The 13,666-nt window shown below is 36.8% G+C and overlaps 1 protein-coding gene across 1 annotated transcript in view; it reads left to right on the top strand.

The window, feature by feature from the left end:
- TOX (thymocyte selection associated high mobility group box) overlaps positions 1-13,666 on the top strand; it is a gene marked incomplete at its 3' end in the record, with an annotated part of 227,982 nt that overhangs the window by 203,699 nt on the left and 10,617 nt on the right. Inside the window, exons 6-7 of the mRNA XM_080639674.1 lie at positions 2,292-2,372; positions 12,727-13,113. Of these exons, the coding sequence (XP_080495800.1) occupies positions 2,292-2,372; positions 12,727-13,113 (468 nt within the window). The remainder of the gene's footprint in view (positions 1-2,291; positions 2,373-12,726; positions 13,114-13,666) is intronic.

The following is a 13,666-nucleotide window of genomic DNA, read 5'->3' as shown; positions in this document are numbered from 1 at the left end:
GAGATTTACAGAATTGTTGTTAGCTTCATATTATTGAGTTAACCTTGCGCAATATGACTATGTGAGGGAAAAGTCAGGTCCCAGAAGACTCTTTCAATATGCTGTGACTGTAAGAGCACAGCAGGAGTGTTTATTTTTTATATTTGTGTAAAAATCTAGCGCAGAGGCAGTAGATACATGATCTTTTGAAGATCATTGTTCTGTGTAAAATTCTTTGTTCAGCTATGTTTTTTAAACTTGCTATCAGAATGATGCAGAGGTATAGCAATATACAAAGCAATATAACTTAGTCTTTGTTCTGTAGGTCAAGCTAAATTCATTTTAGCAGCTAGGAACAGATTGTTGCCTAATTTTTTATTCATTTTCAAAACAAACAGTACATTTCCCTAATAATCACAAGCGATTACAACTTAAAAAGCAAATTGCTACCATTTTTTTGCAAAACAACAGGAGATCAGTCAACCCTATATATTTATCTTAATCTGGAGAAATTACAAAGGTGCACAGATACAGTTGCACAGCTAAAACCAATCTTTGTTCTTCTCTGTCTTTATATTTACAATTTTAAATGCCTAAGACTTCTCTGTTTCCATTATGATCCTTTGCTGCCCTGGGAAGCAAAATCTTTAATCCTTTTAGGCAGCCATATCTGCAGTTTGTTCTGTCTCTGAAAGCAAATCCTCAGTGAAACAAAAGAACATTTCATGAGCACATTTTTTACAAAAATGGTGTTGTATTAGATCCTTCCAGCCTGACAGTACCACTTCCACTTTGTAGCCTGCAACTGTATTGTCCTCTGCGTGTCTGCTGCAAGGTCCTCTCCATTACAAGACTGCTGGTTTTACTGGAGCGTTGGAAGGTCAAAAGAGATCACTTTAAAGTTGCATAAAGTTTATCCTTCTGGGGAGTAGATGTTCATGTGTGTTTTTCAGCTGTGGAAATAAGTAGAATACCCCAAAATTGTCATAAATAGTGTTGTCTATCTTTTACCTTTGAATCAATAGCTCTGTTAACCAGATAGTGTGGAATGGAAGGGATAAGGTGTATAGCCTCTACTCTCCTCATGCAGGCTTTCCACAGCTGCACTTAGCTGTAGAAGGGGACAGCAGAGACTCGAAGCTACTGTTCCGTTTTGTGTAGTACCATGAATCCCAAATGTCCATGAAAACATGAGTTATCCTCTGGTCTGTGACTTAAAAATTGTGAAATATAACAGAAATAAAAAAGTAAATTTTCTGTCCATTTATTTGTTTCCCTCACTTTTAAACCTTCCATTTATATGTTTTTTAAGCTTTTCTCTGCAACAAGTAAAGCTGGGAGTCAATCCTTCTTAGTTACATGACACCAAGATGTTTGCATGACTCCTAAATCTACCCTTTCAGAAAAAATATGAAGTATTGAGAAACTCATGGTAATATTTGCAAAGAGGAAGGCTGACTTGCTCCCAGATCTGTCACTGACATGACTAACAGCAAGTCATTAGCTAGACTTCATGTGTAAGGAACTGGTTCTCCTCATGAGAACTTTCAACCCTAAATCTACTTATATTCTTCTAACATCATGTTACTGTAGTGCTATGAGGTCGTGCCTAACCCTCCAGATAATCTTTGATGTTGAAATTTGTGTAAAATTGAAGTGATTCTCCAAGCATTTTAATCTATTATGAGATTGTGCACATGCCGCATTTAAAATAATTTGGTGAGTTGAGAGAAATGTGCAGAAACAGATCCATACTCCCAAAAAGTTAATTAGACCGATATGGGATCAAACTGGAATAATGACTTACATTTATTATCCTAAGCAGCTCCATGAAGCTTCTTTGACTGCCCCCAACAGTTCATCTGTGGAAGGGAGAAAGCCTCTTGGCTGATCTATGTGGTGCCTTGATCTTCACCTTCATTTAGCTCAGATGTCTTTCTGCACATTCTTATCTTTCCCGGAAGGTTTTAACTCATCTCACTAGTGGGAACCAGTAGAAAGGCTTACGCCTGCTTTCCCCCATCCCTAAAGGTCGCATTTGAAAGCATGCTTGGTGCTTCACTTTGAACAATAAAACCTGAGATGCTATGAAGGGTATCGTTTTTTCAGTACTGCTGGGTAGTTAAAGGGTGTTTCACAGTTGGAACAATGTTTTCTTTAAAATATTTGATGCTTATTGTTTCACTCTTCAAGCAATATGAGGAGGAAAGGCTGTTTACTTAGAAAGACTTCATGAAGATTCATGAGACACACCGGTAATATATAAAAACAAAGCCAGATTAATTTACCAATGTGACGCTCTTTGTTTTTAGGTATACAAAAAGAAAACTGAAGCTGCCAAGAAGGAATATCTGAAGCAGTTAGCTGCCTACAGAGCAAGCCTTGTATCCAAGGTAACATATAATGCATATACATACACACATATATATATATAGTGACATATTGCAAACCATTTTCAGCATTTATATGGTGCTGAGCACCATAGTATTTAGCACAAATAGTGTTGTTTGTTCTTACCTTAAACTTGGGTTTAGGGTGCAGATGTTCAATAAACACAGTGATCTCTCCATGAAAAGATATCCTTACCCTTCTGGTCAGAGAGACAGCACTTTATCAGGCTGGGAGTATCACTGCAGTTCAACAGAGGAAGAAGATATAATGGTAAAAAGACCTCAAAATAAACATGCCATGCCAGGTGGTTGCTGTTCCACCTGTAAGGGAGCAAAATATATCATACCTGGGTTTGGTTTTGTTGGGTTTTTTTAAATTACTGCTTTTTACCTTGTAATCACAATGCATAAAAATGTCTAGCTCATCTCACATAGCAAATTTTCATAAGAAAATGTGAAATTCCATTTTACATCCAGCAGGCAATTTGTGTGAGCACAGCATAGGTCACCATAAGGCTCTTATACTCTTATACACACCAGAGGATCCGCAGTACACAGCTAGTAGCAATTTTATAAATATTTTATATAAACATTCTTAGTGCCCCTAATTTTGAAATAGACCTTTAAAATTTGTAGTAGACCTTAAAATATGCAGAAGAATGTGAAATTACTGCATTGTGTCAATGTGAAAAATCAACTGAGAAACTTCAGAATCGTACCAGTTACAATCACACCAGTTAGAATCACTTGGTTTGGGTCTGTCAAAACAAATTAAAATATGTTTTGTTCTTGCATAAATAAAAGTAATTTTAGAGGTAAAGATGGCAGTGTGAAGGACTAGAATATATGACATGAGTAGAACTTTTTGTTTGTTTAAAATGTCTTTGGGATCTTGCACGATACTTTTCTGATGTTATATTAATTTGTATATGTTATCAGGGAAGACTGTAGGATTAGCCATAAAAGGACCTTTCATGTATATTTCTGCATTATCTTAGTATTCAGCCAATGTTTGTGCCAGATTTAACAGCCTGAAATATGGATGTTACCTTATTCATTTTGGGGAGTTGTGTTTTATGCAATTTAATTTCTTAGATCCTCATAAAGGCTAATGCATTTAAAGTGATTTACAAGGTACCTTTAATTTCTGTCTTGGGGCTGTTTGGTACTAGAAATACTCATTGCCTTCAGAAAGGGTACCGTGTGCACACAAATAGACTTTTTTGAAATAGCCTGCTTTTTGGCAAAAGATAGGTCGAAAAAGCTCAAAATATTCCAATAGGCTTTGAAGAAATGCATGAAGCCAGTTTTTCACTTGTGAAAATGACTTGGATGTCATTAATTCAGCACATCATGGACTGTTACATAACACTATATATAGCTTATAGAAAAATAAATATATAAATATATATAAAAAAATTTTATTTTTTTGAAAGGGAAAAAATTGCTGTTAGAAAAGCACTGAAGCATTTTCTTAACTTTCAAGCAATTGTTTAAATTCTGCCCATAATGTAATTATTTTCCTCTAGTGTAGAAAGTATCAAAATATAAGTGTAATGAAGCTGAGTACTAATTGCTTACTCTTCATGAGCACACTCACAAATCCAACAGAGCAGTCATGTAACTAAAGCAAGTCCATTTTGGAATAAGGATGTAAAATACCTAGATGTAATATTATATCAGCATATTCTAAATTATCATTATTAAATATTTATGTGGCACCAGAACAGTTGTAGTGTAGACAAAGAATGTAAGCATAAAGAAATACATATAACACATTATTAAGACTGTTTGGAGTCCATGTGTTACATTATCATCCATAAAATCTGCTTTTAGAGAAAATTAATCTTAAGATTCAAAGACCTCGTTCTCAAAAGTTAAGACATGCCAAAAGTAACATACCTTTTCCAAAAATGCTTTAATACAATATTAATGATTTTCTCACATGATATGTTTTATATTTCATATTGCACTCTGTATATCATTTCATATGCTTAATATAGGGTTACCACCCAGTAAATAAGGTAAACATATGATTGTCTAAATGTCAGTTATGGATTAATCCACATTTAATTTATCAGGTTATTTCCTGTGTTTTCTCCTTTTTCATAGTGATTGAAATTAATGGGGCTGTTCTCAAGTTTGTTCATGTGTGTAGGAATTGATATGTGAAGTAAAAATCACATTACAAAGCATTATATCTTCTGCTATGCAGTTTGCCATATTGCTTATAGTACTGACTAAGCCTTTGCGTTGTAAACAAGTGTCTTTATATTTGCCCTTAGTTGCAACTTTTAGTACTATTCAGGTCCAGAAATGCAGTCTCTGGTATCTGGTAATTTGTACAACATTACGTAAAGTGCTGTGAATTGCAATTTTACTTTTTCATAAAACAAGCACTTTTTCTAGCTTAACCAGCCCTTTTTCTGGCTGACATGAGAGTTTTTGCTGCATCTTTTAAATATATGCATTTAATATGGATATAGATGTGTAAATGTACTTTCATATATTATATATGTGCAACTATGTGAATTTATATAATGATATATGCATATTGTGTATTTAGCATGCATAATATATATGTGCATATAACTGATACATATATGTATGTTAGCAGTACAAGCTTAACTGTTTGACTAGTACAAAGAAAATTTCTTTCCTGTTTTGTTCTCTCTGGTTAAATGAATCTTTAATTTTCTCTCTGTAGTGACACAATTTCAAGTTTCGTGCAGACATATTTTAGCAGCTATGGCTGAAGCTAAAAACCTCTCAGCAAGGAGGATATTATTCAAATTCAAAATATTCAAGGGTATTTCAAAATTCTGATGTTCTATCTAAGCCAAAGCGGTGTCCTCACTTGACATTGCAGCAAAAGCATTGGACATTTTTCAGTTTTGTGGACAGTGCAGATCCTTTGGATATGCAAAATTGCTTTCAGCATATGTCAGGCATACCTTTCCTAGCCCATCACCTTGCAATTACGTTTCATAAAAAAACTAAAGGTCATATCTAGTAAGACTGGCATAGCCTTAATGCCATTAGCACAGCAATTTGTAACCAAAGAGTTTCCAGGCACAGAGAATATCTATTAGACTGCCTATATTGTGATACAATTGAACAGCCTAAGGAATCTGAGTCTCTTAAGGCTGCAGTGAATATACATGAAAAAGTTCATTCATGAATGTGTGTATTTGCCTAATGTATAAAAAGGCAAAAAAAAACCAAAAAAACCAAACCAAAACAAAACAAATCTCTCCCAGGTCGTGCCTTTCCTCACTCCTAAGTAAATGTTGACATGCAGGTGTGCTCTCTCCACACTTTGTTTTCTGTAGCCCAGTGAATCCCAAATTCTTTTCTGCACAGTAGCCAAGCTTCAGATGTGGGGAAACACCTTATCCTGGCTCTCTTCTCCTTGAAATAAGCAGCTGCTGGGGTTTAGGACATTTCTTTTGGAAACACAGTTCTGAATATCTCTTGATGGAGTAGATGACTGAACTGTCTTTTCTCCTGGTCAGTGCTTTAATCAGTTAGGTATTGCACGTAAGGAGAGCAGCATCCCTTCTGCTGCTTGCAGAAACACACCTGGTTTCTACTTTTTCAGACAACAGATTCCTATATTGTACCTAGCCCCAGTCCATGCAGATGTTTTGGAGTTTCATAAAACAGTTTAGGCTGTTCTCAGTGAAAGGATCAGAGGAAGAATAAATAAAAAATATGGTTATGTTTGATGCATGATTTTATTATTTTTTTTTTCTTCTACCTCTTGGAGTGCTACAAGGCATTTGGCAATATTTCCCTTAAAACAGCAATGAATAACCCCAGAATGATGACATGCATCTACAGCTTTTACTTTTTTCTGTTAAACATTAGAATTCGTAGCTGGGAAAACTATAATGTATGGCTTTTACAGCATGTACTTCATGCTTGTGTGATAACTTGGTATTTCATTGTTTCTGGAGTTATTATAATGTAGTCAGAAATTTTCAAGAAATCATAAATAAAATTATGTATGTGCAAGTATGTGATGTATCAGAGTATCTGGTAAGTGAATACATATATTTATAAAACAATTGTCTAATCTGATAAGAACACAAATCCAACCATATTCTCATCCAGCAAGGAAACCAACTACCTACTGCAGCTGCAAATGTAGAACAAACTATATTTAAGTTAATGCCATGAATTCAATTTGAGGCTAAATCTTGTGAAGCTTTACATTCAGCAGTGCAAAAACTGAGAGATGCTCTCACATAATTTCTGCCAAAACTGGCAGAAATGTCTTGAGCTTGAGAGAAGCCAGATTTTGATTTGGAGAGGAACTGTGTTTGGTTTTGAAGTGAGTTAATAAAACTAGATTTCCCTATTAGCCTAGTGCTTCCATTTGGGGAATTAAAACACTTGTATCAAATTAAAGTTGCATATCCTTTATCACATGTACCCAGGTTACATTCATAAAACATCCATTTTTACTTACATACCCTGAATGAATCCATGACAATCCCCTGTAGATGATGACAAAATGTATATTTAGATTTGAAGATGTTCTTCTGGGCCACCTCAGCTAATTATAGATGACAACCCATGGCTTACTCCTTTGTTCTGAAACATCAAGAATGTGTCAAAAAGCTTTCTGAACTCTCTAGAGTCCCAGATGTTGTTATTGCAATAGGTGACTGGAATTAACAAAATACGAAAAGTCATTTGGTAAGAGCCTCTTGTGACTTAGGTAGGAAGGCAGCTGTACTGCAAATATGCATATAAGTTCTCTACCAGAGTGGATGGAGTTAAGTTGAAGGAGTCTCTAAAGGAGTTAAAGAGCTAAGCAGGAAAGAGAAAATGCTTCCAGGGAGAGTAGTCATTCTCTCATAAACAGCTTTACTGGAGTAATAATAAAATGGCTGAGCCCATGTAGGCTAGAAAAGGGATTCTTCTCAAGGACAGTCTTGGGATTGGAAGTGACCTAAAATGTCAGAAACCTTAAAACCAGACAGGACTGTATGAACACAGAAAAGCTGAGAGAAGGAATAAACAATTCAAGATGTTCTTTCCTCCAAAGAGACAGCAAAGACAGCAGATGCAAACTTAAGCTTAGGTAAGCTTTGTAGGAGCTGCATAAATATTCAGCCAATTTCCTTCTATCTACCTCTTTAATGTCACAGTACTAAAGATAACTCATTTAAAGCTGAGTCAGGCCTGCCTAAGTTTGATCACAGCCTGCACAAGCTGGACCTCCCTGGTACAGCTAACGTAATCACTGCCATTACATGAATGTAACCTTCATTCTGATCATGAGTCTAAAACCTGTTGAATTTCTCATCATGGCTTAATGACAGATACCAACCACTGTATGTGCGTATAACTCCATCATGAAAAGAGACAGAGTAGCAACTATATAGGTTTCTGACACATATTCATGTAAAACTTGAATTGAGTTAAACTCTTTTCTAGGCTTTGAAATATATAATACATGTTCTTGCCTATGACGAGAGAATGCCAAACCTGTTTCTCATTTAAAGAAGCACCTGTTTCTCATTTGAAGTAACACCATGTTACACCATTTTGGCTATGTAAAAAAATCTTCTGAGGTTGGTATAGGTTATGATTTTGTATTGCAAACAGTGGTATCAGTTGTTCACTGCTTACTAGAGTGAAATTATTGCAAATGTATTTATTTAATTCCCATATGTTATGTTATCATATGCTGTAGTAGATAATGCTGAATATAAAGCATGAGCATGTATACAGTATTGTAAATTGAAGATGTTCGTATACATGTCTCTGTATCTATATGGTCCTACTTGCTGGTGACATTTCTACAAATGACTGCATTAACATGTTAAAAAAGCAAAATTAAGTAAGTACAGGCCCTTACAATTTCTAGGTATGCTTCTGAAGAAACATAGGTCAAAAGTAATGCTCATCACTTGGGAAAGAGTCTCAGCCTCTGTTAGGCAGGCCTATCTGGTTTTAATGAAAAATGAAATGGACATCCAGACATTAATACTGAAGTGACAGTGTTGGGCTCTGATCCAAAATCACTTAAGTTAATAGGAGACTTTCCATTCAAGAATCTATGGCTCAGGCCCTTGGAGTACTGCCTTGTTAAAACACGTCCTTGCTTTACTTTCAATCACATGAATGTTGTTTACCTTTCAACAGAATTGGGTTAGAAAAGCCAACAGTAGCCAGAAGTCAGCCACAGGTTAGAATCAAAACCCGTGCTTAGGTCTCTACAGCTGTTTGGTTACCCAGGTATACAGGTGAGGGTTTAAAGTGCAACTTTTCAAAGTAGAAGCAAAATTATATCCAAAAAGAAGCTGTGGAGATGCCAGAATAGCATCAGTAGGCAGTTGCTGTTTTCTCTTACACAGCTAAATTAAACAGAAAGTCCATCCCAAAAATAATTTCTCAGCTGTAGGAGTGGGTTAGATGTTTTGGGTTGAGGGAAACCCCAGTGTCTCTAAGGAGCTGACACTCCTCCTGTGCCTGAATTCAGTCTGTGATAAGGACCATCAGTGCTGGGGTGGTTGTTCTTAGAAAAGAATAGCACAACTGGATAAGCAATGCTTAACCCCTTAACCTAATTTAATTCTTTAATTCAGCAATTGTGCATAAATGGTTCTGGTGCACAATAGGAGAGTAGAAGGTGGATGGGAATGTTCACTTTGCTCTAGAATTGGAAGGAAAGGCATGAGTTTGGTGAAAACTGGTCAGAAGGACTTGATTCAGCACTTCCCAAACTTTGTGCAAAATTATCAGATAATTTTGTGTTGTGCTTGAAGGGCAGCCATACTTTTTCTGTGGCATTCCATTGCCTTGGCCTACCTACCTTGTCTTCAGCTTCTGATTTTTTTTTTTTTGTTTTAACTTTAGGCAACAGTATTAGATGATGATGTTATATGGAAAGGCAGGTCCATAAGGAAGCCTACTCCTAGCCTATGAAGACCTTGAAAGGCTTAGAGTAAGGCTTTGACCTGAACTCCAGAACAAGTAGAAGCCACTCAAAGAGCATACAGGATTGTCAAGAAAAACTAGGTTTGTGGTCATAGTGTATATTGGCTAATCTATGTGCACAATGCCACTTCCTACCATTAACCAAATATAATATTCTGTCACCCTCTAGTGGTGGGTCTACAACACCATACTTCTGACAGTAGAGATCAAAGATTTATTCACTGCATGTCTAGTAGAAGACCTTGGTGCATGTAGGAGATACTAAGCTTCAATGTTTGGTGGCCTGTGTGTACCGACTTGTAATTTTGGTCTCCATTGCGTATATCTGTAAATTAGTTCTATCCTATAACTTCATGCCAAAAAAATAGAGATGTAAATTGTCCATGTTGGTTTTGGGCAGATTAATTAACTAAAGAGGATTTAAAAAAAATTAGTTCTATCCTCTTCTTCTTGGACAAGGCAAGATAAAACTATTGAATTCCATCCTGCGAAGTTAGGGAACGTGACTGCTCATTTGAAGCCCACATTGGCTAATCAAATCCCTTCCTAGTTTTACCCATAATAAAAGTCCTTGTCTAAGACTCTGTGATGCTGTACTGGACAGATGCAATGCCCATTCAAATCTGTGAAACCTGTAATGGTGCCCAAAATGGTAGTGTGACCTATACTTCATATATACCTCTTGGTATATTTCACAGTAAAGACACATAACACAGCCAAAATATTTGACATCCCCCATTCCATTAACTTCAGCAATACTTACAAAATCTGTGTTTCTGACTTAGCCTTAGAAAAAGCTGCAATTGCAGTATGCTGGAGAATAGCGTTTAATGAATTCATTTAACAAGATTATCAGTAACTGATAATATTGATGTGTTTTACACTGATATTGAACAATTTGGCTTCAGATCACATATTTAAAGTGTCCTAGTAACAGCAAAATACTTGGTCTGAAACTGAAGTGCTTTTCAGTGCATCAGGAGGTAGTGAAACATACAGAAAGCTGATTGATAGCTTGCGACAACTGGAACAGTCTCTTTTGATCACTTTGCAAATGCTCTTCTCAGAGGTAAAGCAAGTGTTATTCATCTCTGGCCTGAGACTGTACAATTTCTCTTGACATCATTTGGTATTTGAAGTATTAAATGATACTAAATATCTGATATATCTGTAATTTTATCAGTATGAGCCATGCATTCACCACTTATGTGTGGACTCAGGTTACCCAATAAGTAAATTAGTTCACTGTATCTTTGTTAAAGAGCTGTATGGCAGCCTCTTTGTAGTCACAAATGAAATGTAAGTATGTGGCAGTACGTCACAAATAGTGCCACAAAAGGTTTTTGATACCTCCTCACCAGGAGGAATTGTTTAACCGATCTGCTCTTAGACACTTCAGGAGCAATTTTCCTGCTTGGGCCAGATAAAGCCTGCCAGCTACACTGTGGAAAAGCAAGCTGTTTTCCTGAGGGGACAATGCTTCCAGTAGAACACAGCACTGTACACATTGCTCCTGTAATATGTAAAGAGCCCAGGACACTAGAGAGGAGGGTCCTTACCATACTGCTAATTAGAAAACCTTCTTCTGAATCTCTGAAATTTCAGCAAGCCTGGCAGTCCCACACTCACTGGAGTTTCCTAAAAATACAATGGGAAGAGAAGGAGAAAATATTTCTCATGTGTTTATGAACTTTAGTTCAGGGTTTTAAAAATAATCCCAAAAACCTGCGAGACTTTGCACCTACTTTCAGGTTTTATCATTTACACTCTGTGGGTATTTATGTCTGCATCTGAATCTTGCAAACATGCATATAATACGTATTGCACACTTGTACACCCACTGGCAAGCAGAGTCAGGCAGATCCACAGAAGCAGAGATTTGCATTTATTTTATCATATTCATTTAATTGTCCTTAGTTTACTGGAGAAAACAAGGGGGTTTTGCTAATGGAACTGCAGTGATGTTTCAGGAAATGAACTTAGCTTTCTCAACTTTATTATCACATACAAAGAAGCAATTTCAATAATGCACTTGTCAGCGGATTGTTGGTGATGGTGCATCCTTCAGAAAGAATCTGAATAGACTTCACTGACCCTGGAGTGCTGAGAGTAACAGGAAACTTACTTTGACTTGTAAACTGAGCAAACATGACACAGAGATCACAGACTAAGGGCATCTATGCATCTTTCAGCCCTTGTTTTGACAAAGTGACTTCTTTCTCCAGAGGTGCATTTTGGCCATTTTTTTCCAGCATGTTTCACCGTTCACTGACTATTAATCCCAGTATGTCATAGCTGCAAATTATGATTCCCACCTATAAGCTCATGGGAGTTAATTCTGAATATTTTTTTTCATCATTTATTTGAGCACATAGAGTTAGCACTGAGAAGATCTAAGAAAATAAGGGTGTAGAAAACAACTTAATAAATTCAATTTAAATTAAAGTTATAAATACTAGAACAAAGAGTATTATTAAAATTGGCATTCATTAATGGAAAGGTTTTATTACTAACATCTTTAAGAAGAAATCAGGGTAGATCGTAACGTTTTTGAAAATCTGTGCATTTTCTAATACGCTATGCAGTATTCTTCCAGATTGAGTAAGATCGGTTACCTGTGTCTGATGCAGCTTCACATATATGTAGACATCAGTTTTATATAGAATTTTCAGAACTTTATGAACTGGATTAACAAAGGAAGTTTTGCTAAAAGTGAAATTATTCAGAATATCCTTATTTTTCTAAATGCATGGCTTATGAAACATTCAATTGCTGGCGTGGGTAGCAACCCAGCACAGAACGTTTCAAAATGCAGGTATTGGCACAGCAACTAACATATTTGTTCAAATGCAGTGGGACAACTGTGAATGGGGTTTAGCCTCTTCATCATGTTGCCTAAGTAATAAAGCACTATTAGCAGTTATCAATGTATGGTAAAGGACACTGAGCTTCTTTTCCCTGGTTTGCAGATGGAAAGTTGAGACATGTCAAAATCACGGCAGACTTCTGCTGGAACCCGCCTTCCGAACCTCTTTTCAACTAGGCCGTCAAATTGGAGAACAATAGTAGTGGCTGTATATGTGAATAAATGTGATGGCCTTGGTTGTCTTTGTTGTGTAAGGTACTAGGTCAGTTATGCCAGTTTCAAGTTTGGAAAAAGCAAAATGTCAGGCTAGACCAGGAAACACAGGAGCTAACTTCTTTTTTTTTTTTTTTCACAATGTTGAAGAGTGTAAGATAAAAGGGGTTTTCTTTTTCCCCATATAATAACCAAAATCCATTTCAAGGATAATTTAATGGTCCAGATATGTGTTTTACCGTGGTGTGACTCTTAGACTTCAGTGGGTAGATAGCAGCATTTTGTAGCTTCTAAGTATTGTCTGGTTTTTGTTTTTCTCAACAGAGCTACAGTGAACCTGTTGATGCTAAAGCCTCTCCGCAACCTCAGATGATGAATTCAAAGCAGTCAGTGTTTCATGGGCCCTCCCAGGCTCACTCTGCACTGTACCTCAGTTCCCACTACCACCAACAACCAGGAATGAATCCTCACATCACTGCCATGCATGCCAATATCCCCAGGAACATAGCGCCCAAGCCCAACAACCAAATGCCAGTGACTGTTTCCATAGCAAACATGGCTGTGTCCCCACCGCCACCTCTTCAGATCAGCCCCCCTCTGCACCAGCATCTCAACATCCAGCAACACCAGCCAATTTCAATGCAGCAGTCCATTGGAAACCAGCTACCGATGCAAGTCCAGTCTGCTTTACATTCACCTACAATGCAGCAAGTAAGTTTGAGCTTTTCAGTTGTCTGGGGAATTTTTTTTGTGGTGTTGAAAGGGAAGTCGTCCACAAACTGACATGGTGATGGAGATTTGGAGCTATGGATTAGCTTTAATTTTGCAGGGTTCCAAAACCACAGTAGTATAGTCTGAGGGCTTAGTCTTTTGAAGGCAAGAGCAAACGAATGAGGTTACCTAGATGACAGGGAATTTCAGTAGAACTGTCCATGTTAGCAACAATGTGCAGCACATTCTTCTGAACTCTAGCCCTGTCTTCCCCCAAATTCAGGGGGCATCCATTAAGTAGAAGTGCATCCATCTGCATATGTGGGAGCATCCTGAAATATAAGTGAAATGTTAAGTCTTCAGGAAACACATTTTACAAACAAAAGGCAGGAATGTCTAGAAAAAGATCTGATTGCAGCTTGTGCTGTTACCCTTGTGCTGACTGTGATATGGAACAATCAGAGGGAACATAAAGCAACATAGGTTGTATTAAACATGATTGATTAAGTGAACACAAGTATGTTAGCTTCTGCTGCTTTCGTAACTTCATTTT

The sequence above is a fragment of the Psittacula echo genome (genome assembly GCF_963264785.1).
Source record: "Psittacula echo genome assembly, chromosome: 2".
NCBI classification, from domain to species: domain Eukaryota; kingdom Metazoa; phylum Chordata; class Aves; order Psittaciformes; family Psittacidae; genus Psittacula; species Psittacula echo.
This window is presented reverse-complemented; position numbering and strand designations above follow the sequence as displayed.